This window comes from Streptopelia decaocto (assembly GCF_964273445.1).
Source record: "Streptopelia decaocto genome assembly, chromosome: 2".
NCBI lineage: Eukaryota > Metazoa > Chordata > Aves > Columbiformes > Columbidae > Streptopelia > Streptopelia decaocto.
This window is the reverse complement of record NC_138655.1, coordinates 52,018,827-52,042,317: the sequence shown is the minus strand read 5'-3', so window position 1 is coordinate 52,042,317 and position 23,491 is coordinate 52,018,827. Positions and strand designations below refer to the sequence as shown.

At 38.9% G+C, this 23,491-nt stretch overlaps 1 protein-coding gene across 1 annotated transcript in view; it reads left to right on the top strand.

Moving 5' to 3' along the window:
• The window catches only part of DLGAP1 (DLG associated protein 1), a gene marked incomplete at both ends in the record, with an annotated part of 147,797 nt that overhangs the window by 2,219 nt on the left and 122,087 nt on the right, over positions 1-23,491 (top strand). The window contains one exon of the mRNA XM_082045385.1: positions 13,109-13,323. Coding sequence (XP_081901511.1) covers positions 13,109-13,323 — 215 coding nt within the window. The remainder of the gene's footprint in view (positions 1-13,108; positions 13,324-23,491) is intronic.

The following is a 23,491-nucleotide window of genomic DNA, read 5'->3' as shown; positions in this document are numbered from 1 at the left end:
GGGGCACGCAATATGTATGCTCAGTGTGTGTTTACAGCTCTATGTATGGACTGGAGAGGGGTTTCAAAATAGCCTCAGGTTCCAACCTTTTGAGGTTGGTTTTTTTTGAAATTAAGCCTCTTTTGTCTGAATTTTGTGAGTGAGAAGAAATCATAACTTTAGGCTTGATTGTTGTGGTTACTTTGGACCCTGAGATTTCTTTTGTTGATGTTTTTGTTTACTCCTTCAATCTTCCTCTCAGGTTTAGATAAAATAGCTGACAATTCAGTATGTGACCAGATGGCTAAAAAAGAGCAAAAAACTGTGCCAGCATCAGCTTTAAATGAACACCTCCTTAGGGACTTTTCGATAATGTTTAACTGACAGGAATAGACCCTTGAAGTGGAATTAGAGGACATTATCTGTGCCTGTATGAAAATATGTCCAACAATTGTCAAGGGCAGGAATTAGAATAACTGAATTCTCACTTAGAATAACTAAATTCTCATTGTGTTTCCCATCTTTATCGGTAGTTTTATTTTGGTTTTCATTTCATTTAATTTTTTCTAATTGCATGCTTGTTTGTAAAAGCCAGGGAAATATAACTGGTTGAAAATTGTTATTTTTTTTAAAAAAGAACATCTTAACCAGGCTTCAATTAACATTGGAAATAGGATTCAAAGAGAATAGGCTAGATTTGAGGAAGCAGGTCAGGGTTATTCTCCTCTCTTGGCAGCTTAAAAGGATGACAAATGGATATAGATATTAAAAAGTCAGTCTATTTCAAATGCATTCTATTGCTTTTCTCTTTGCTATATCATTTATCTTTTTACACTACAAGCCCTTTGGGGCTTGTTTTGTGTTTCCACAGTGCCCAGCACAATGGGGTGCAGAATCTACTTTAGGCCTTTTGGTTGTCTTGCAATATAAATATATTTTAACAGCAGCATAGTATTACTCCATTAGTGGGCTGCAGAGGTATTCTGTATATCTCTTATCTTCCTGATGACCTTCTCATCATTGTACCAAAAGGCTGGTGCCCCATGTTAGATCAATTAGAAATGCACTAAGTTAGATGAAAACAGCAAATTCATTACAATACTGGACAACTCTGATGACTATTTAAATTATTATGAGACTTCTTTATTGCTTTAACTCATTAAACATTAAATAGATGCTTTTATCAACTCACTTGTAATTTAAGATGCTGTTTATGGTCCAGGACATAAACTCTGATCCTTGAAAGAGGCAACTGTTTCCTTCTTGCAACCTCTTCTTGTGATAGTATCTGAATACAATGAAGGAGTGACTTTTTTTCAACTCAGCCTACCCAGGGTTATTTTCTTTATCCTGGTAGATCTGAGTATATTGGAGATCACAGATGACATTGACTTCACATTTGCTGGTAAGGACTTTTATCACAAAAGTATCTGTATAAATTCACAGTGTAAAGACATGGAAATAACAAACAATTATCTCACTTGGTGTGATATTTGCCACATAAGTGTTCTGTGGAAGGAGTTGGCAGTAGTTTATGTTACAGATGGGCTTATTTCTCATAATTTGGAACTTGAATTGAGTGCAGAGTCCTCCTGCTTCGCACAGTCTTTCCTTACCCAGGCAGACTCTGCTTCCAACCCAGGTGCTGACGTGCAGTGTCCATCCTTGGAGGTCTAGAGGAGGTTTGGCTCAATGCTCTATGTCTTCAGACAGAGATATTAGCTCCTGGACTAGTCTAAATACTGTCAAGCAAACCTTTTTAATTTAACCTGCTTTACGGGAATGAAATTGTATTTTTCTCCTGATTTCTCCTTTCAAGAATGAGGAGCTGGATAACAGAAAGATGAGGTCCTTTTGAGCTGCTTCTGACTTCAGAAATGTGATTTTATTTGATTCAGGTTTACAGTCAGACAAATTTGAAGGAGAGTGAGAAGGAACTGTTTGTTTTTTCTCAAAATTGTTCTTCAAAATGGTTTCCCTCCCTTAAGAGAATAATACATAAAACAGTGGACAGCCTCCACTTCTCTGGTAGCTTCTCCTCTGGAAAAATTAAAATTAAGCAAAACTATTGAAGATGAAATGTAAGCAGTGGGCATTTTCTGTGAACAATAGGGTCTAAATACACAAGTAGATATTTTTTACACTCTTGTTTTCTATGAATTCATTATTATTGAAGCTGACAGAGTATCAAATACACTTCAGAGTTTGTCTATGATTATAGTTTTGTTTTTCAGTATTCCCTGTAATTACTATGCCCATTGTCCTTGGTCCATTCATTAAGAGACGCAGAAAAATATAAAGGATAACATTTTTCTTATTTTTCCTTTCTTCTGCTTGTGTGGGTCAGTCATATGTTTTCTTTTGAACCTATTTGTTGAAACTGAAGTCAGTTGTGTCAGATACTTGGGGCTGAGGACAGAAATTTTACTTCTGAAAACCGAAGTGCAGTACATGCGGACAATGGTGCAGTCATCTGAGCTCTGCATTTGCACTGCTTGTCCCTTGGTGGGGACTGTCATAGAATCATAGAATCATACCATGTCCTGAGTTGGAAGGGACCCACAAGGACTGTTGAGTCCAACTCCTGTCCCTGCATAGGACAACCATGAAATTCACATCCTGTGTCTGAGGGCATTATCCAGTCTCTTTTTGAATACTGTCAGGCTTGGGGCCATGATCACCTCCCTAGGAAACCTGTTCCAGTGCTCCACCACCCTCTGGGTGAAAAAGATGTCCAACCTAAACCTCCCCTGGAACATCTTCCTGCCATTCCCTCAGATTCTGTCACTGGTCACCAGAGAGAAGAGATCAGCACCTACTCCTCCTCCACCCCTTGTGAGGAAGCTGTATACGACAATGAGGTCTCCCCTCAGTCTCTTCTCCTCCAGACTGAACAAACCAAGTGACTTTAGCTGTTCCTCATACGGCTTCCTCTCCAAACCCCTCACCAACTTCGCAGTCCTCTTCTGGACACTCTCCAGTAGCTTTATATCCGTTTTTATCCTGTGGTGCCCAGAACTGCACAGAGTGCTCCAGGTGAGGCCGCACCAGTGCAGAGCAGAGTGGGACAATCACTTCCCTCGCCCAGCTGGCAATGCTGTGCTTGATGCACCTCAGGACATGGTTGGCCCTCTTGGCTGCCAGGGCACACTGTTGGCTCATGTTCAACTGCCATTGACCAGAACTCCCAGATCCTTCTCCGCAGACCTGCTCTCCAGCATCTTGTTCCCCATTCTTTATAGTATAAAAGAAAAAAGCCAAGTTTCTGAGTGCAATAGGAATTTTCTGGTGGCGAAGTGCTCTGATTCATACTGTGCTCAGTTTCCTGTGTGAAAGTTGTCTATAATGTGTATGATTATATAATGCGTAGTGTTAAGAAACTTGTATCATTAGATTGACTTTCTTTCCAGTCTCAGTACAAGTCAGTTCCACAGTTTCTTAGGAGATACTGCTTGATCCCAGCCTCTTACTGTGCCTGTGTCCATGGATGGCCAGATGCAGGGCATCGCCCTTGGTCAGGGTGCTAATAAGGACCGGTATCTACAATTTGTTAATGCGGTATGTTAAGTTGCTAAGTGTTTATCCTTATGACACAGCAACATATGTTGGGTCAGTTATACTGGGCTTTTCATAGCAATTATCTGCATTTTCAGCTCTTCTCTACTTTTTCCTCATTTGTTTCTGTCGCAACTACCATATTCAAATCAATCTTTCAGTATGCTCTTGTATTTACGTGGAAGCTGCATTTTAAAATCCATTAATATTGATCTTCCTTTTGTCATATATATGAAGACCTGCCTTTTTGTCTCTTATTCCATTATAAAATAAAAATGAATGAAGCATATGTAATTTCACTTTCAATTTTCCAGTCATAACTACAAAGCGTATGAGGCATAAGTTTCAAATTTATTTACTGAGCTCATATGAAACATACTTCTCAGTAAAGCTAGTAAAACAATTTGAACTATTGTTAAATGAAATGTCAAATGTTATAATGTATTCTAGGCCAGCTTCCAAGTAATGGAATAATCATGAAAACAGTTGAAAATTCTTAAATGTCCTTGAATTTTAAAATAAATTAGTATCTAAGAACATTAAAACTGAAAAAAATATAATTCACAGAAAGATAATTTATTTCAGATTATAAATTGCTGTAATATGGGCAATATGAATATTGAATAAAGTTAGAGAATTTGTAGGCACTTGGAAAATATAAATAAAGTCAGAAATAGTTAATTTACAAAAAAAAATATTAATAACAATTTCATTGAAGCTACATATTGGTTATTTAGCCTACATGCAAACTTACCCAAGATAAGTACATAGGAGAGTATTTCAGTGAAGCCGTCCTCCTCATTTTTGCAGTTTTTTAATTTACCTTAAGAAGAAAAAAAAAAAAAAAGAAATTGTCAGCTGAATTGGTGAGAATGATCTTGCCTCATATTTCACCTTAACAACTGCTATTTTCTCATTCTTTTAATTAAAACCTGGACTGACCTTTGGTGTCTGCATAATGCAGTAATGGGGCCACATAAGTACTAAGAAAGCTATGAAAGCTATTCTACAACAATGTCAGTACTTCACGTTTAGCTGCAATTTTAACTGCCCATGTGCCTTAGGTAGCAATTTTCTGTCCTTCAGTTTTATCCCCATTTTGTAACTTCTTCGTATTGAATATACTGGCACTAATTTTATTTTTAGATAACTTGGAGAGTTACTGTTGGTTCACTCTATTATATTAACATCCCTATGTTCTAAAGTACATCTGTTAATGGATGTAATTCTGGCAGCTGGATCTCTATTTTGTGTTGTTAGCATACCATACATAGGATTTAGCAACATACTTGTGTGACATTATGTTACACATACTGTTATGTCAGAAGTATTTATAAAATTATGGCTGCATATGATAGCTGGCATTTGGTATCTATTTCACTTCATTTTCAGATAAACATTGATAAGATATGACCCAGTCCTGGATCTGACCCGTTTCTGTAGCCATATATGTCTGAGTTCTAATCTTATTATTTTCAATTAAAAAAAAAAAAAAAAAAAAAACAAAAACAAACCAGACCTTCAAGATAAGCCAAATCTAGCAAAGAGGATCGTTTATATCTGGATCTGAGCTTGAGATCACTAACTTTTCTGGTGGAGACATGCAAAGTAGATGGGAAAAAAACACTGAGTGGCAATACGTTTTTCTCAGTCAGCGCAAAGTAGTAAGGAACATTTCTCCTACATCCTGTTATTGTTTTTTTGTTTCAAGAATGGAAGCTGTAGTAGAGGTCTGGAGTGGGGAATACTACAGTGCCAGAAGAGTGGTTTGAGCTGGGTTCAGCTGTCCCCAGGTTCTGTTCTGCTCTACAAATGCTCTGGCACTCTGCTTGTTGCGTAGCTGAGCTTCTGCCACTAGTGAACTAAGCAACAAGAACATGAAGCTGTTGAATATTGTTTGTCCTTTCATCCTCTTAACCTGAGTCTGTGCCATGGACTGTCTTGTTTGGACAAAGGGCAAAGAGATGATATGACTTCTGTATTTCTCTCACCAAAGGCTAAGTGATGCAGTTGGATAAGGCACTGTGATGATTCTGATAGGCCAGGGCTTCCAGAGACTTTGAATTGTCTCTAAGAGTCTTTTATGCAAATAAATTTGTGTCTAAGTTTGCTTTAGTGACATAACACCAGCCTGCTAATCAGTTTGTTAGGAAATCTTTGAGATTTCCTGGTGTGTAGCAATTCAGTTCCCAGCAGATGAGAGTCAAGACTATGACCTTGATTTGATATCCAGTGGTACACTACTGTAGTGCAGAGGTGGCAGTTTGGAGTCACTGAGAAGATGCAGTATGATGTTCTGAAACTAGAAGGGTTTCCTTAGAGCTGAATGAAGGCTTCTTAGGTGAGTATATTTCATTACTGTAATCCAAAAGAAAGTGTTGTGGAAGTTTCAGCAAAGTCTGGCCACTGTACACTAAAATGTGACAGAAACTAATAGCCAGCTGGAGATGAGAGCTTAACAACATTACTTACGGTTGCTGCCTGCAAGAGCACAACATTAGCAAAGCACCAGAGATTATCCAGTTACAGTCAGCCAACAGAAACAGCATAAGGGCTGTTTCTCAAAGTGCTCTCCCCACCACATCTGTTTTCTTCCAAGGATTCAGACTCAGCTACATGTTCTCCATCCATGAGCCAATTTCCTGCTGGCTGCTTGACAGTGGTCTTATGGTCATGTGTAGTGAAAGGTAAAATGACATCTCATTTAACAGCATTGGCACTTGATGCCAATTGGTCACTGTATGCAGGTGGTGAAGTGATTAGGGAGAGAACTGATTCACCCCAAAAGAACCTGTCTAGAAGTGAAGGAATATTTCTCCATTACTATTAATTGAAAGTATCCTTTCAAGGATTGGTATTCATGTTGACAGTCATCCCTATGTAGGCGAGGAGACATATGTCACTATAGCCACCTGCACTGAAAGCTTCAAGGGTATTGAGAGAAATGAGAATCTATGTCTGCCCTCTGCCACAGAGAAAATATCATCCATGAGTATCACCGAAGCAGTCTCAATTTGAGGTCCTGGCTGAAGGTCCTGCCATATGACCTTCAGTTATGTTTCCTTCAGCTAATAGATGTGGTTGTTGCTGTTTGGCTTCCTTTCTGCAGAATGTGTTTGGGGCTGTGAAGCTGCAAGGCCCTTGGTTGGAATTGTCATATTTCACGTGGCCGTCTTCATGGTTGGTTGGATTTTTGTGTGTAAAGCAGAAGGAAAAAAATTATCTGGAACCAAGACCTGATTGTTTTGTGCAAGGAGACATACATTCCTCTTCATAAAACAGGATGTGAATCAGATTGATAAGCCAGTGGTCAAGGCACCTTTTGATCAATGAAAATTATAAATGGGAGCAGTGCTTGAAGAATTTTGTGTATTGACTTACTCTATGAGGATTCATACTGGTATAGAAGGCTTCCCAAACTACTGCTATGTGAAGACTGCAGTTCTTCACACTGCTTTTGCAGGTTTGCTGCAAGGTATGGGCACTTAGGATTGAGGAAGTGGTATTCTATATCAGGCAGGGTGTTTGTCTTGGCTGTTAATACTCTTTGTGTAAAATAACATGGAGATAAGTAGGCTAAATTAAATGAATTCATAGTAGAATCTGATTCCTGAAATAATAACTGCATTGCTGCAGATAGTGATAATATTAAGATTGCCATAAATGGAAGCAACCTTCCTATCTGCCTTCTTGAAAACTCTTGAAGCTTATTAAACATATATTTTTCTTGAAGGTTTCTAAGGCTTCTTTTTTTTTTTTTTTTTGCATACTTGATTGACTCTTAACGCATGCACATTGATAGAATGAAATGCTACTCATCTTTATTGGTCTGATTAATTCAATATTCATGAGTGCTAGGAATAGGCTTAGTAAGAGGAAGATGGCAATTGAAACTTCCTTAGCAGCACACAGAAGAGGCATAATAACGGCTAAGAAAACCAAATTGCATGGGTTTGAAAATCTGCACTGAGCATTCATTAAGCATTGTTCTTCAGTTGTGTGATTTCATTTCATTAAGTATTTGCATACTAATAGAGAGCTAAAGTTACAAATCTACTGCTGTGAGCGATGGTTAGCCACTCCTTCCAGTCCTAGTGTTTACTTCCATAGTCATCCACATTGCTTTGGCAAGGCACAGGGAGAAGCTTTAATGATTTCAGCTGCAGTAAACCAAATCAAACTAGAGATCAATAATGAACTTAATTTGCTATAGAAACAGTCTGTTTGCTATTTCATCCAATAAGGTAAGCCAATTACAATTTGGGGGAGGCAGGGGGGGAGAAAAGAAAAAAAAAAATTAAAAGAGAAAGAAAAAAAAGGGAATAAGGGAATTAGAGAGTCTGATTTTATTGTATAGAAATTGCATTAAAAGTATTTTCTTTACCTTTGTCCTTACATGCTGGTTTTATTTCTGTGTGAACTTTTGAAATAAATGTTTGAAAAATGAGGGGGCAGTATACTTGTTTGTTTAGTTTCTTTACTTGGGGACCTAGACTATCTATTATAAAAATCCAGTTTCTTTATATAAAAAAAGTGCATTAAAGGAATTGACCAGTCAATCCAGCTTGACTAGTGACAAAGTACAAACACTGCCAGAGCAACATAAATTTAGTAAAATATCAAGACAGGTCATCTATACATTAAATGAAGCTGAATCCAACTAAGATCTTTGCTAGTGGCAATACATAATCTGTACAATCTGTTCTGTTTACAAAAGAAGCTTATCTCTGCCATTAAATGAGAAGAAAGAAACTATAATCAGGCTTAGCTTTCATACTTGTAACAAATATTTTATTTCTAGGTGTATACTGAAGTCTTAAGTTTCAGTGAGTTGCCTGGCTCAGGGGCCTTTGCTGAATATTTTCTATGCATTTTCAAGTAATAAGGGTGTTCTGTTTCACTGCACTTTTTCTGTAAGTGTACTCTTGATTTTTAGGCTTAGAAAGGAAGAATTGTACATGGTCTTACAGATCATTTGCAGAATGAAATGTTTTCAGGATTGCTTTTACTGCAATAGTGAGAATAATAATAGTTCTATTTTAATAAGAGCAATGATGTTCGTTGTTAGATCTGAGATTAGCTCTTCCTCCTTTTTCATGAGACTAAAAACAATAATGCAAGAGATGTTCCTGCTGGATATTTTCATCCTGAAAAAATGGTGTTGCCAGGGTAATATGATTTTCTTGAAAACATGAAACAGCTTTATCTCAGGTATGTCAATTTTAATGCCATTAATCCTCTAAGGCAGAAGATACCATGCATAGGCACTTGTGTGCAGTATAGTATGTGGCCTTGCAAGATAGAATATTGACCATTCAAAGGAAGTAAGAGCCTGTGGGAAAATTTGTGCAGACGTCCTGACTGGAAAAAATAAATAAATAAATAAATAAAAGAGTTGGAGGTTAACATGGATGCTTTTCCCAGCATTTTTCCAGATCAACAGAAGGGAGCACACTACGGTATGTTTAGTACTATATGTATAGAAACAGAATACAGGAAATAGCGTGATCAATTTTATTTTCCTAATCTGTAGCTTTGAGAGGGCTTTATGTTTTACTTCTTTCCCATGATGTGAAACACTTTACTGTGACAGTAGATTGGATTGTTTGCTCTGAGCTGTTACAGCCATTCCTTTTAGGCACCAAAAGAAGCACGTTGAAAATCAGGTCACTTCTTTTACTAAGTATTCCTTGAGGTATTTCACTACTGGCACAGAAGTATTAAAATGTTGATATTTTATCTGCCTCTATTTTCTGAAGAGCAAAATAGGTACAATAAAATGAAATGCTGAGTTTTAAGGGTTGTTTATCCTACCCTAGTAATACACAGACAGTGCTTTGAGATCCTTTCAGAAGAAGTATTACAATTGTTAAGAGCCAAAGAAAAGATCTTCTACTTCTGAAGCATTTCTTTACTTTGCAAGTACTCTTTACAAGTTACATGATGTCTTACTGGTTTCTTCTACTCCTAAATCAGGGTTCCTGACTCTATGAAATCAAATATCAATTACATTCTTCTACTGCAGGTCTAGGCGGGTAAGACAGTTTGTACAGACACTCCGACTTCCTCAACATGTAAACTGAAATTAGTAGAATATCTGGTTTCTTATTTTAGACTATTCTATAAATCTGGGTGATTTTCTAACCATAGCCATCATTTTCTCTTCGGCAGATACAGGGTTTACCCTTAAAAACGTAATATGATAATGGGACTTGGGTTGCATTTGTATCATTTTCTTTGGTTTTGCCCAGACAAGTAACCTCCAGCACACCAGCCGGGCAGTGGGTTTGTGGCACTCCCTGAAACTGCCTTGTCCCTGGTCTCTGTGTGAAAAACACAGCTTTTTTTTTTTTCTGCAAATGGAGTGTCTAAAAGGTGGAAGAGCTACTAAAAACATACTGTGCTCTTTTTCATAAGCTGCCCTACTTTGTTAAGCAAGCAGAGTTCAAACTGGAAACTTCCTCCAGATCACCCCATCAAGCTCAGGACATTACACAGTGTTTGGATGTGTAAATAGAAAGTTTTGTGGCAAATTTATTGCAACCAACCTTCAAAACTTGGTTTGTCATATGTAAATCATTTTGAGAAGCTTTAGGATGAAAGGTATTGTGCTTATGTCTGGGATTATTGACAATAGAACTCAAGAATTTCAGACTTATGGTGCCCACAGCAACTGTATCTCATCACTAGTGTAGCTATAAACTGCAGTATTAAATTTAACAGTGTGTCTATTATTTAATAAAACTAAAGTGTTCAGCTTGCCCGAATTATGAATGTCTTATGGGCTTTGTAACTTTAACTCCTCTGACTTTTTCTCAGTTAAAGACACCAACCTTAACATTATACAAACATATTTTATTAAGCACATTAAAGATTAATTCACTAATTTATTTTTTCTTTAACTAAAACATAATGAATAAAATATTAAACAAACAGCTTAAAGTGCCTGTCCTCTGAGGATTCACAGATTGTCTACATACTCTGACTTAGATATGTAATATCTGCCTGAAAACTGATTGGAAATACACTGTTTAAGGTTTCAAGCTTCTGACATAAGTCCGAGCATGTAATCAAAATATCAGCAGAGCTTGATTTTACTAAACTTGTGTTAATTTATTTCTGTACAAGTGTGATTGAAAAAGTCACGATTTTACAGTTTGCAGGCAGGAGCTGTATGTATGGGAGGGGTGGTAGGAATATAGATTATATTTTTGCTGTTTGATGAAAAAAATATTATCTTCTGTCTGTCATAAGTGGCTGGAGAAGAAGTTTAAAATGCTCTATACTCTTGTATGTCAAAAATCAGAATCAAAACTACTACCAAGTATTACCTTCATTTGCCCTTTACTAATGTATACACACCAGGAAAACATCAGCTTTCCAGATCTGGGGTCTAGGCATAAACTTAGAAGCCCCAGAATTGAAACATTGCTTTTTCTTTTTTTTTTTGTTTGTTTGTTTGTTTGTTTTTTGTTGTTGTTGTTGTTTTGGTTTTTTTATATTTGATGTGGAAACATACCAGAGCTTTATACTCAATCCTGTTCCTCTAGTGGGTTCTGTTAGTACTTAGTACTCTCCATCTGTATTAGTCCAGTTCTTAGTTACAGTCTTACCCTTTTCTAGAGTAATATTTTAAATGTTTTTAAGTGTATTTATTCGATTACTTCCTATAGATACACAACTCTGCATGCCGTTGCTCAGTGAGAAAACTGGACTTTGAAATATGTTCCTGCCTTAAGGAACTTATATTCCCGAAGCTCAGACAAATAACAAAAACAAAATAAAACCAACCAACCAAACAAACAAACAAAAACTAACTGTGCATGCTCAGTCCTGAGAAAGAAGAGTGAGCCAAAGAAGATATGTTGATAAAGATACAAACTCGAGTACACTTTCAGGATTAAATCATGAGTCCTCTGAGGAAAATATCAATGTTCCAAGTGAGTTTATCAAGGTCAGACTTGACCAAGAGAGATCTGCAAGAAAAGAGAGCTCAGCCTGAGCACAATAGGAAAGGACTTGTTTGAGCCTGGAAGTTCAAGGAAGGCCCCAAATCATGATGTCAGTAGCAGAAAAAGAAGTCAAGGAAGGAATAAAGTTGGCAAGGTCTTGGGTTTAGAATCAGAGGGAAAACAAAGCAATGGCATGACTTATGAAGAGTTGGGTTATTTAATTTTAATTAATAATAAGCCCATGAATGCTGAGGACCATTAAATATCATTGTTCCTTTGTGTAGCACAGTGGGCTTTGAATTGCACTTTACAGAAGCATAGATTGATAAAGTACCACAAAAATTTGACATACATCAACAGTAACATTTGAAAAACCTTTCAGCTTCTGGACTTAGGCTTATGTTTGTAGTGGGAATCAAGAGCTAAGCTGTTAGCAAACAGTCCAGTGTTCCAGTTTTAGTTGTCTAAACAAGCTGGCATGTAAATGGTCTGGCTGGAGTTTGGGAAGCAATGGATACACAAGATAGAAGAAGTGAAATGTTGAAGAACAAACTTCCTGTAGAAGAAACACTCAGTGATTATCCTGGTAGATGCTAGTATTAGTAAGCTGCAGGACAAATTTTAGCAACCCAGATTTGACACTCCTTTATTTAATATGGCTTGTAAGGTTTTCTGAGCATTATAGCTATATCTTGCTTTATACAGTTGATTCACTAAGAATAAGAAAAGTAGAGAACCAGAAATTCACAACTACTTTTAAATCTAACACAAAATACATTTAAGCCCCAAGAGCAGAGGAGAGAAGAGGAGAGGATGGGTGGGCAAGAGGACTATGGTCTTGGACTGTCCTCTGATGTGTCCCAAAATCTTGTGAATTCCCATTCCCAGTGTTTCATGTTTCCAGTGCAAAGAGTGGACAGCACTTACTTCAGATCAAGAGAAATTATGCACATTAATAGGAAGAAAAGGAAAAGGAATAGAGTTGTATGACTCAGGCTAACATAATTCAAAAGGAGGATCCCTGCAAGCTGACAGGTGTTCAGTCACACTAATTATGCTATAGAGGCAATAGCTGTATAATTTCACACTTGCAAACCTACTTTTGTGATGATTAATACATAGCTCCACTAATTTGAAATGTATCTTGAACCAAAATCATCCTGGTGAGTGTAGCTATGTGCACTCAGTCTGAAAAGATTGTGATACAGGGATTCGTATTTCATCTTTTGTGCCTCCCCAAAGGTATTCAATGTGTGGGGCTGAACTAAAAATACCCTGATCTTGTTCATAAATGCTTTGAATGAAAACTAAAAAAAAAAAAAAAATAATTATCCAGCCCAGTATGAGACCTAACTGAGGTTCCTATGTCAGCATGTTTGCTAGAAACTTCACAGATAAGTATTGGAAAATAACAAACAACCCCAGAAGTGCTTGTGACAATACGGGGTGAGAAGTGGGCCTCCACTGTAAACAGCGACCCGTGGTCAAATGGAATTGAGGGCAGGCTCTTGGCCATGAGAAGTTTTGCTGTGGCTCTGTTGTGGCTTAGCACAGTCAAATCTTGCTTTGCTATTACATCAGGGAAGAGTGTACTAATACGAGAATTGTATTTATCACTTCAGGTTCCTCAAGATGAATGGACTGGGTACACACCACGAGGGAAAGATGATGAGATTCCCTGCCGACGAATGCGTAGTGGCAGTTACATCAAAGCCATGGGGGATGATGACAGTGGAGACTCAGACACAAGTCCGAAGCCATCTCCAAAGATTGCTGCACGGAGAGAGAGCTATCTCAAGGCCACCCAGCCATCCCTTACTGAGCTCACCACACTCAAGTAAGTCCATGTTTTACTTCATCATATAGAGCTCTCCATTGAGACATATTGTTTCTGTTCCTTTTTGTTTCTACTCTTTGCTTCTGTGTATCTGTTAAGGAAAGTTTTTAAACAAGTGTGTTCATTTTTTTTGTCTGAACAAGAGTAGATTTGGGAATGTGTTTCAATGTTATTCTGAAAAGGGACTGTACTTTCCACACTTTGAATTTGCAAAGTGTTTCAACCTGTTACTGTTAAGTGAGTATTCAGGTGTGTATTATACAACAGGTCTGTTCTTTAAATACTTCACTGAATTATAGCTTTGGTCTGTGAAAGCTTTACATAATTGCATATTTATATATCCTCAACATGTGAAATTAGCCTTAAGGTGGTCTTTGCAACTCATCAGAGAGTATCTGACATTTAATTAAAAAGAACAATGACTCTGAAAATAGACAAATCCATGGTTTCCACTCTTTAGTTTACTCAGAATTGCACTGTATTTTGTGGAGAAATATACCCAAAACTATTTTTTTAATCATTTATGAAAGTTTTAGTCAAGAGGAATGATGAATTTATGGGGTTTTAATGTCACTTTGTGTTTTTCTTTTATTTGGGCCACACAAATTCTCATAAAAAATTGCACAAATGGACAATTATGGTATTAATGTTTTGTTTTAAATTATTCCAAAATTGACAACTCCCCTAAAGCAAGAAAATAAATTCTATCCATAAAGAAAATAGTGTGGATTTAAATCAACAATTGTTTCTGTCTCTCTTCTGCAAAATTTGTAGCTATAATAGTGAATCATAGTTCACCAAACCAAAAATAACCTAATTTCAGTCTAACTTGCCTAAGGCTGTAGCTTTAAAATGGGAAAGAAAAAAAAAAAAAAATAAGAGCTGTATCCACAATTAGTGACAAAAGACTTCTTCTGTATTTCCCTCATTAATTTCTCTTCTTCCTTGTCCTCCTCTATCCCATTTTTTCCCAGGGACCTTATCTGCAAAATAGATTTTAGGAAAAAACATTTGCTCCTTGTTAAGAATGTCATGCTCTTGACATTAGTGATGAACAGAGCAGAAGACAAAAACATGCTTATTGCAGCTTCCCATAGCAGCCTGCCTGACTTTGTCTTGTGGGAAGCCAGGGAACGCTTCTGCTCTGTCTTCCCATCAGGGTCCAAAGGAGAAAGCGGTCTCATTTTCTGTGGGGATTTCCATAAGCTGGCACTTGCTCAGGGGACTCAGTGATTCCTCTCATCATCCACCAGACTCTACCACACACTATCCTGAGCCGAAACTCCTCTGAGATCACATATGACAACCTGTGCAGAGTCACCTGGAAAAGTGAACATAAAAGTTATGTACCACCACAAACTCCATAAAACCATGCTTTAGGTGACACACTATCAGGCATTGAGCTCATTCTTTTTTGAGACTTTAGAAACATGTGTTCCATAGTTTCATCATATATTTGTGAAGTACAATGCATCACAGTGGGTGTATTTGCTCTTGGTCATTTCTGTTCTCTGTAGGTATGAGATTTGTGAAAGAACATGGAATTATTAAAAGTAAAAAGTCCTGTATGTCACCCACAGAGGATGTTATATCAGAAGGGCCAGGTAGCAGAACCTTTTGGGTTTAGCTCTGAAGTCATTGTAATTCAGAAAAGTGTTTGTACAAAATACTTCATTTCACATATGATTTTTATACCCTTCTTATCTGCAGAAGCTTTTAGGAACGTGCTTAATTTTAAGCTGCACTCTGTAAAATTTATGTCAGTTTAGGAGCTATGCAGAAGTAGGATGTAGATCACAGGGTAGAAGAGGGAAGAGGAAAGTGGTAAATGGTAGAAAAACAAAAAAAAAAAAAAAAGAGGACAAAGTATGAAATAACTTTTATTTTTCAATGACTTTCAGCATAAATTGGGATGAAGTAGAATTATTTCTTTAGTCTATGATGATACTTCATAGAAATTTTCTGGGAAACCTTTCCACTTTCAGAGACGAACTGTATAATACATAATTATGTGTTGTTCTTATTATTTTCTGCTGAACATGATAATTTGAGTAGGGTTTTTTGTGAGAACTAACCAAATGCTTGCTCTGGGAATTGAAGTCTGCTGTTAAGCTAGGCCTTTTTTTGCAGACGTCTTCATACTTTTTTAGCAGCATGACTTGACCTTGACCACGAAGTTGCTTTTCATCCCAGGGCTACCCTGATTACTTCGAGAGGTGTGATAGAGTTTTGCTGGCCTGTCAGCCAGAGACTAAATTAGGGCCCCTAATACAGCGAATGTAGGTCATCAAGCAATTCCATAATGTGTGATAACGAGTTATTTCCTTGGCTTACTGTTGACTTGAGTTCAATTTGCACCTGAATTTGAGCTTTATGGAAATTGGCTAAAAGCCAATCTAGTCAGCAGGCAGCCTTTTACTGACACTGGTTGACTTTCTAGCTGACCTTGCAGGACATTGTTAACACCTTAAACCTGAGTGGTATTTCATTCCTTTAATTATAGGGTTTTCTTCTGTCAGTGAAGAACAAGGCTCCTTGTAAAAGTGGTGTTTCTACAGTAGTAATTGTCAGGGATCTTCTGCACTTCTCTCTGCTACTCTCTTCCTCTGTTTTTTGTATGCAGTCTCTAGTTGGCTTCACTTTCATCTTTAGCAGAGCAAATAACTTAAAAACATTTTCCCTTTTGCTTTCACTGTTGTTTTTGAAGGGATTTTTAATCTTGTGGGACTTTTCATCATTGAGTACTTTAAGTCTAATATTGGTCTCAAACCCACACTGTTCCTCCCACCTACCTTCCTACTTTTGCTCATGCACCTACTCTTCTACGAAAGGGTTTTCATTATTACCAATGTTTCTTTTTATATAAGGAACAACTGTTGAACAACATAACCGTGTCATGTCTTCTTTACGTAACACAATTTTTTTTTCCTGGTTTTGCTGAGGTTTTTTTTTTCTTACTATACCTCGCAATCTCCCTCCTACGATATTCCTCCCATGCCATGGTTTCCATGTGGTTACAGCACATGTGTCAAATGCTGTGGTACCATTCTGAATAAAGCACAGCTTGCTGTGCTCTTGAAATGCACACCTCCGCTGCTGCACTCTCATTATCCTACCAGGAAGTAAGCAGCTTTTTCTCTCTGTCTTTGCTGGCAATATCCTCTTGGTGGTTAATCTTTCACAGTCTAGATAAACTGATTCAGCTGGCAGCGGGGGGGAGGGGAAAGTTATTTTTTCTTGCCCATTCCTGAAAAGTGGCAAAAGTTTATCTCATACTTGTAAGCAGATGGAAAATTGAGTGGTTAGCTAACTTCTAAAGAAGGTGCAGACAACAGATAACTGACATTTCTATTACAGCTGAGCTTGATTCTGGACTTATTCCTTCACTATCTATATGTACCTTGGTTACGCTTAGCCTGGTTTTCATTGGAAAAAGGGTATGCAATTATGTAGGCTGTCCACATGCCAACCTGTCACCTCCACCTCCCAGTAACTTTTGAATCTGTTGGCCAGCTTTAACCAAGTTTTCTAGAGAGACCAAAGTCTGAAAGATGTAAAGTTCCAGAAAACTTTATGAAGATCTACAGCTGGATAAGGCAGAGGAAGATCTGCAGCCATCCGTTAGGATCACTTGAAGGACTATGGGCAAAGTAGCTGGTGAGTCAGCACAAGGTATAACTTGATGGCAGCACTTTCCAAGCTTAAAAGGTGAGGAACATGGAAGGGACTGGAAAACTCTGTTGAGGATGAGAGACCTGAGAGATGGATCCTGTTAACACAGTTTTTCTACTTCATCCTAACACTTTCCTCTTCTCCATTGCATGCACACTCACTGCTTAAAATATGGGTTCAGATTCTGCTTCCTAACTCAACATTGCTGCTACTATGGGATCTTCACCCACTTGAGTGTTCTGCACTCCTCTTTTAACTTTTTCTAAAATCTTACAGTGCTTAATGGAAATCCATTTGTGGGTATTTTGCATGGATTTGGGGTTATTTACCTTTGCAGAATTGTTCTTTTGAACCCGTCATTTGATCATACAAACTTTTCTGAAAGGAGTTGTACCTGCTGATCACCAATGTATTGACCATTGCAATGATCATGATACTTTGGAGATGTTTTTGCAGAACACATGCAAGAAGGAGAGAAAGAAGAGGACAAAAGGGGTTTTTTCTTAACAAGTCTTTATTTTCAAGGTATTTTAATGAACATATCATGTTTTTCCAGTCAGCTGTGACTTCAAGAAACACAGTTCTAAACACCACAAACACTGTTTAATGGCCACCAAGTTACACCACTGATGATGGAAAGGGTATGTAAGCATATAAGCAAACAGCATTAGGCTTTTCTCTATTTTCCCCAGTGGTACAGAATTCATCTGTGTAACTTCCATCGTAGTTGCATCTGTTCCTATGACTTACTGCATAGATGAGTGACACTTAGAATAACTGAAACAATTCCCAACTTCAAGGCTTATCAGAGACATTCCAAAAATAATATTTCAAAATACATGCATATATATTTGTGTATACCCAGGCTTCTATATTTTATGTGCTAATACAAAAAGCGTAAGTACTTTCTGCTTGTATGTTTACAGGAATCTGGTTTAGGACATAGTGTCAAACCAAGACACAATTGTTTTGAAAACCTCTGTGCTATTTTTTTGTAACATCCTGTAAAATCACAGTAAATGATCAAGCTTAATTAAGAGGTAGAATCTGATAGCAAACTTAATAAGACTGACAAAAGCAAGAAAAAAGAGATAGATCTGATTTACACATCCTGAATTCCAGCTTTTTCATCACCTGTCTTAGGATTGATCAGGCCAGTTTCTGGAATACAAGCTTTCAATCTGGGGTCAACCTATATTACAAATCAAACCTTGACAGAGTTGCAGGACAAGGTCTGCTAGGATGATTTGCAAAAAAAAATCCAACCACCCTACTGTTACATAGTATAAGATGTTTCAGATCAAAAAGCCCCTAATCCTTGTCAAAGAAATTATAATCACAATTGTTTTATAATCTGCCAAGTTCCCAAATAGTTTTGTCTGGTGGTGATTTGTGATGATCAGGAGGAAGCTGATATGCACACCATTGGCAGATTGGTGTGATTGGCAGATCCATATAGACTGAGGGAAAGGTAAAGTGCATCATCTGCACAGAGTGAATTAATGGTGAAATTACATAATCATAGAATCATAGAATAGTCTGAGTTGGAAAGGATCTTCAAAGTTCATCTAGTCTAACCCCCCTGCAATGATCAGGGTCATCTTGAACTAGATCAGGTTGCTCAGAGTCCCGTCCAGCCCAGCCTTGAATGTCTCCAGGGATGGGGCAACCTGTGCCAGTGTATCACCACCCTCATTGTAAAAAATTTCTTCCTCATGTCTGGTCTGATTCTCCTCTCTTTGAGTTTAAAACCACTGCCCCTTCTTCTGTTATAACAAACCCTGCTAAAATGTCTGTCCCCATCTCTCTTATAAGCTCCCTTTAAGTACTGAAAGGCCTTCTCCTCTGGACCCTCTCCAACAGGTCCATGTCCTTCTTATGTAGGGGACCCCAGAGCTGGATGCAGTACTCCTGGAGGGTTCTCCCCAGAGCAGAGGGGCAGAATCACCTCCCTGGCCACGCTGCTTTTGGTGCAGCCCAGGATACTGTTGGCCTTCTCAGCTGTGAGCACAGATTGCCGGATCATGCCCAGCTTTTTATCCCCAAGTCCTTCTTGGCAGGGCTGCTCTCAACCCTTTCATCCCCCAGCCTGTACTGGTACCAGGGATTGCCCTGACCACGGTGCAGGACCTTGCACTTGGCCTTGCTCAACCTCATGAGGTTCACATGAGCACACTTCTCAATGTCTGTTTTCACACATGATGCTAGGACTGGTGTGAATGAAAGGATGAGCAAAGATCCATAAGCTTTTTGTACTAAAGACACAGCAAATCAAATGTCACATGGCAAGGATGTTGCTATATGCAAAGCTGGAGGTCTTTATAACTTTGATTTTCCTATAGTGATGCAAGATATGCATTTGTGTACATAGATATCTTCACGGCTTTCTCAGACTGAAATATGCACCTCTCAGACAACTATGGAACAATATGAACTCTGAACATGGTTCTCCCAATTTCTCAGCTTTTCTAAAATGCTGCTCTGGGGAAGTGTCTGTACTGAGGGAAATTACAAGGGGTGTAAGGATAATTGTAGCCTGACACACTGACTGGGCTGTCCTGGAATTTAAACAAACTGAAGCTGATGTGCTTGCACTGCACTTCGGCATGCAGCGTAGCCTACATCCTTAGGTATGAAAACCATCTTGGTCTTAGGAATGAGGACCTATTTACTTTAAGGTGTTTCTTTATTACTATAACATGCTCCATAATATCCTCAGAAAAAGGAAAAAGGTGTCATATAAACAAAAGCCTGCTTTTTTTTTTTTTTTGCCTTTTTTTTTTTTTTAAACAGTGTCCTCATTCTGCTAAAATTAATGAAAATGTCCCATTAACTTCCCTGACCCAGATCACAGATGGGGGGAGGGGAGAGGGGGAAAATTTGAGCTGATGCAATATCTTGTCTTTCTTATGGTGAATATTTTTAGACACATGCAGGAAAGCTTGTTCATTTTCTTTCTTGTTGAGTGACTTCCAATTAGGAAACAATGACTTTCCTCATTAGTACAAAAGGAATAAGTCTGATTAATCTTTTATTAGTGTTTTACAGTATGTTTCCAATACAGTGTATTTCATTGTTTCTTGTTGCAATCTCTTTCATTTTCATCAAACCTTTAGTTGCTGAGAGAATTGCTTCCATCTTCCTTAAGGTGTGTTTTGTTTTGTTTGTTTGCTTGAAGAGGGAGTTTTTTGAATTTCCCATGAAAGAAACTGGAGCATCTCCATAAGCTCTGGACATGCAGCCAAAGGAATAATATTTTGGAACTATTGTTGGCCTAGGTAGTAACTTTCCCAAACTGCAGTCATTGAGGCATGATAAATTATTTAGCTTTTTATTCATATTATTGCAATCTTTTCTCTCTTTTCTCTGAAAACTATGGAGAAACTGTTGGATGGGTTTCTCACTTTTCAGGTTCATATGTCAGGTATTATTAAGTTCAGTGAATAATTTGTAAGTCAAAAGAAAATTTGAATGGCAAAACAATGAAAAATATATTTATTTTGAGGTAGTAGGTGGGAATACCTCTGGAGCCAATGGTTTCTTTATGGCAGCTGACATCTATTTGGTGTACATGATACAGGATATTGATTTATTTAAGGAACTTAAAGTCTGAAGCTTTTAACGAACAGTTGTAACTTTCCGCTGATTGAGTATATAAAGCATGTTTGCTCAGGGATGTACTGATGGGCATATGAAAAAGCTTGTGTCCCATGGCAGCTGCCCTTTTGGTCTTTGTGTCCTGTCACACAAAAGCATGTATGCCTTTACGGCACAGAAATGAGCCCACTCATCTCACTGTAGCATTCTCTGTGGAGACAGGGCGTTCCAACAGTCCACTGCATAGAGTGTAGGTAGAATCATAGAATCATTTTGGTTGGAAGAGACCCTGAAGATCATAAAGTCCAAGCATTACCTAACTCTAGCACTAAACCGTGTCCCTAAGAACCTCATCTATACATCTTTTAAAAACCTCCAGCGATGGTGACTCAACCACTGCCATGGGCAGCCTGTTCCAATGCTTCACAACCCTTTCCATGAAGAATTTTTTCCTAATATCCAATCTGAACCTTCCCTGGTGCAACTTGAGGCCATTCCCTCTTGTCCCATCACTTGCTACTTGGGAGAAGAGACCAACACCCTCCGTGCTACAACCTCCTTTCAGGTAGTTGTAGACAATGAGAAGGTCTCCTCTCAGCCTCCTTTTCTCCAGTTAGGATGGGCATTCCTCCTCCTCTCTGCATCTGTGATGATCATCCCCAGTTTGTCCTGCAAAGAAATTGAGATGCCCCGTCACCAGTAAGCCATTAGAATCTCACTGCTAGCAGACATTCCTTATCCCATTTTAAAACCTACCCTCATGTCAATCCACAGCTAAGTCCATTTGCCATGTGACATCATGATTATCATGTTTGTATAAATACTGTTATTTCTTGTTTCTCCAAGATAAGAAGTCAGAATTTTATTGTATTCTAATTTGTGACATATGCTACAGTTGTTGCCTATACTTTTACCTTTACTTAAGTGAAATTAGAGCTCATGAAACAGTTACAATTAACTAACCTAGGAATAAACATCGTAAGAAAAAAAAAATAAAAAATAAAAAAATAAAAAAACCCCCACAACTTTAACTTTGCTAACAATTTTTTAGGATTTATGAAAGTTATCACAGTATCACAGTATCACAGTATGTTTGGGATTGGAAGGGACCTCAAAAGATCATCTAGTCCAATCCCCCTGCTGGAGCAGGAACACCTAGGTGAGGTCGCACAGGAACATGTCCAGGCGGGTTTTGAATGTCTCCAGAGAAGGAGACTCCACAACCTCCCTGGGCAGCCTGTTCCAGTGCTCTGTCACCCTCACTGAGAAGAAGTTTCTTCTCAAATTTAAGTGGAACCTCTTGTGTTCCAGCTTGATCCCATTACCCCTTGTCCTATCATTGTTTGCCACCGAGAAGAGCCTGGCTCCATCCTCATGCCACTCACCCTTTATATATTTATAAACATTAATAAGGTCCCCCCTTAGTCTCCTCTTCTCCAAACTAAAGAGACCAAGCTCCCTCAGCCTTTCTTCATAAGGGAAGTGCTCCACTCCCTTAATCATCTTCGTTGCCCTACGCTGGACCCTCTCCAGCAGTTCCCTGTCCTTCTTGAACTGAGGGGCCCAGAACTGGACACAATATTTCAGATGTGGTCTCACCAGGGCGGAGTAGAGGGGAAGGAGGACCTCTCTCGATCTACTAACCACCCCCCTTCTAATACACCCCAGGATGCCATTGGCCTTCCTGGCCACAAGGGCACAGTGCTGGCTCATGGTCATCCTGTTGTCCACCAGGACCCCCAGGTCCCTTTCCCCTACACTGCTCTCTAATATGTAATCTCCCAACCTATACTGGAACCTGGGATTGTTCCTGCCCAGATGCAGGACTCTACACTTGTCCTTGTTAAATTTCATTAGGTTATTCCCCGCCCAACTCTCCAGCCTGTCCAGGTCCCCCTGGATGGCAGCACAGCCTTCTGGCGTGTCAGCCACTCCTCCCAGCTTGGTGTCATCAGCAAACTTGCTGATAGTACACTCAATTCCCTCGTCCAAATCGTTAATGAATATATTGAATAATATTGGCCCCAGCACTGACCCCTGAGGCACTCCACTAGATACTGGCCTCCAACTAGACTCCGCACCATTGACTACCACTCTCTGGCTTCTCTCCCTAAGCCAGTTTGCAACCCACCTCACTACTCTATTGTCTAGACCACACCTCCTCAACTTAGCTGTGAGGATGCTGTGGGAGACTGTGTCAAAGGCTTTACTGAAGTCAAGGTAGACCACATCCACCGCTCTGCCATCATCCATCCACCTTGTTACATTCTCATAAAAGGCTATGAGGTTGGTCAAGCATGACCTACCCTTAGTAAAGCCATGCTGACTGCCCCTAATAACCCTCTTATCCTTGATATGCCTTGAGATGGCACCAAGGACAAGCTGTTCCATTACTTTCCCAGGGACAGAGGTGAGGCTGACCGGTCTATAATTACCCAGGTCCTCCTTCTTGCCCTTTTTGAAGACCGGAGTGACATTTGCTTTCCTCCAATCCTCGGGCACCTCTCCCGTTTCCCAAGACTTGGCAAAGATGATGGAGAGCGGTCCAGCAATGACTTCAGCCAGCTCCCTCAGCACCCGCGGATGCATCCCATCTGGACCCATGGATTTATGGATGTCCAGACTATTTAATTGCTCCCTAACTCGGTCCTCATCGACTAAAGCAAACTCCTCCATTGACCTGGCTTCATTCGGGGTCTCAGGGGTACAGGGCTCCCCAGGACAGCCTCCAGCAGAGTAGACAGAGACAAAGAAGGCATTCAGTAATTCTGCCTTCTCTGTATCTTCTGCCACCAGGGCACCCACCCCATTCATCAGTGGGCCTACATTGCCTCTGGTATTAGTTTTATCTGCTATGTATTTGAAAAGGTTCTTTTTGCTGTCCTTGACCCCTCTCGCC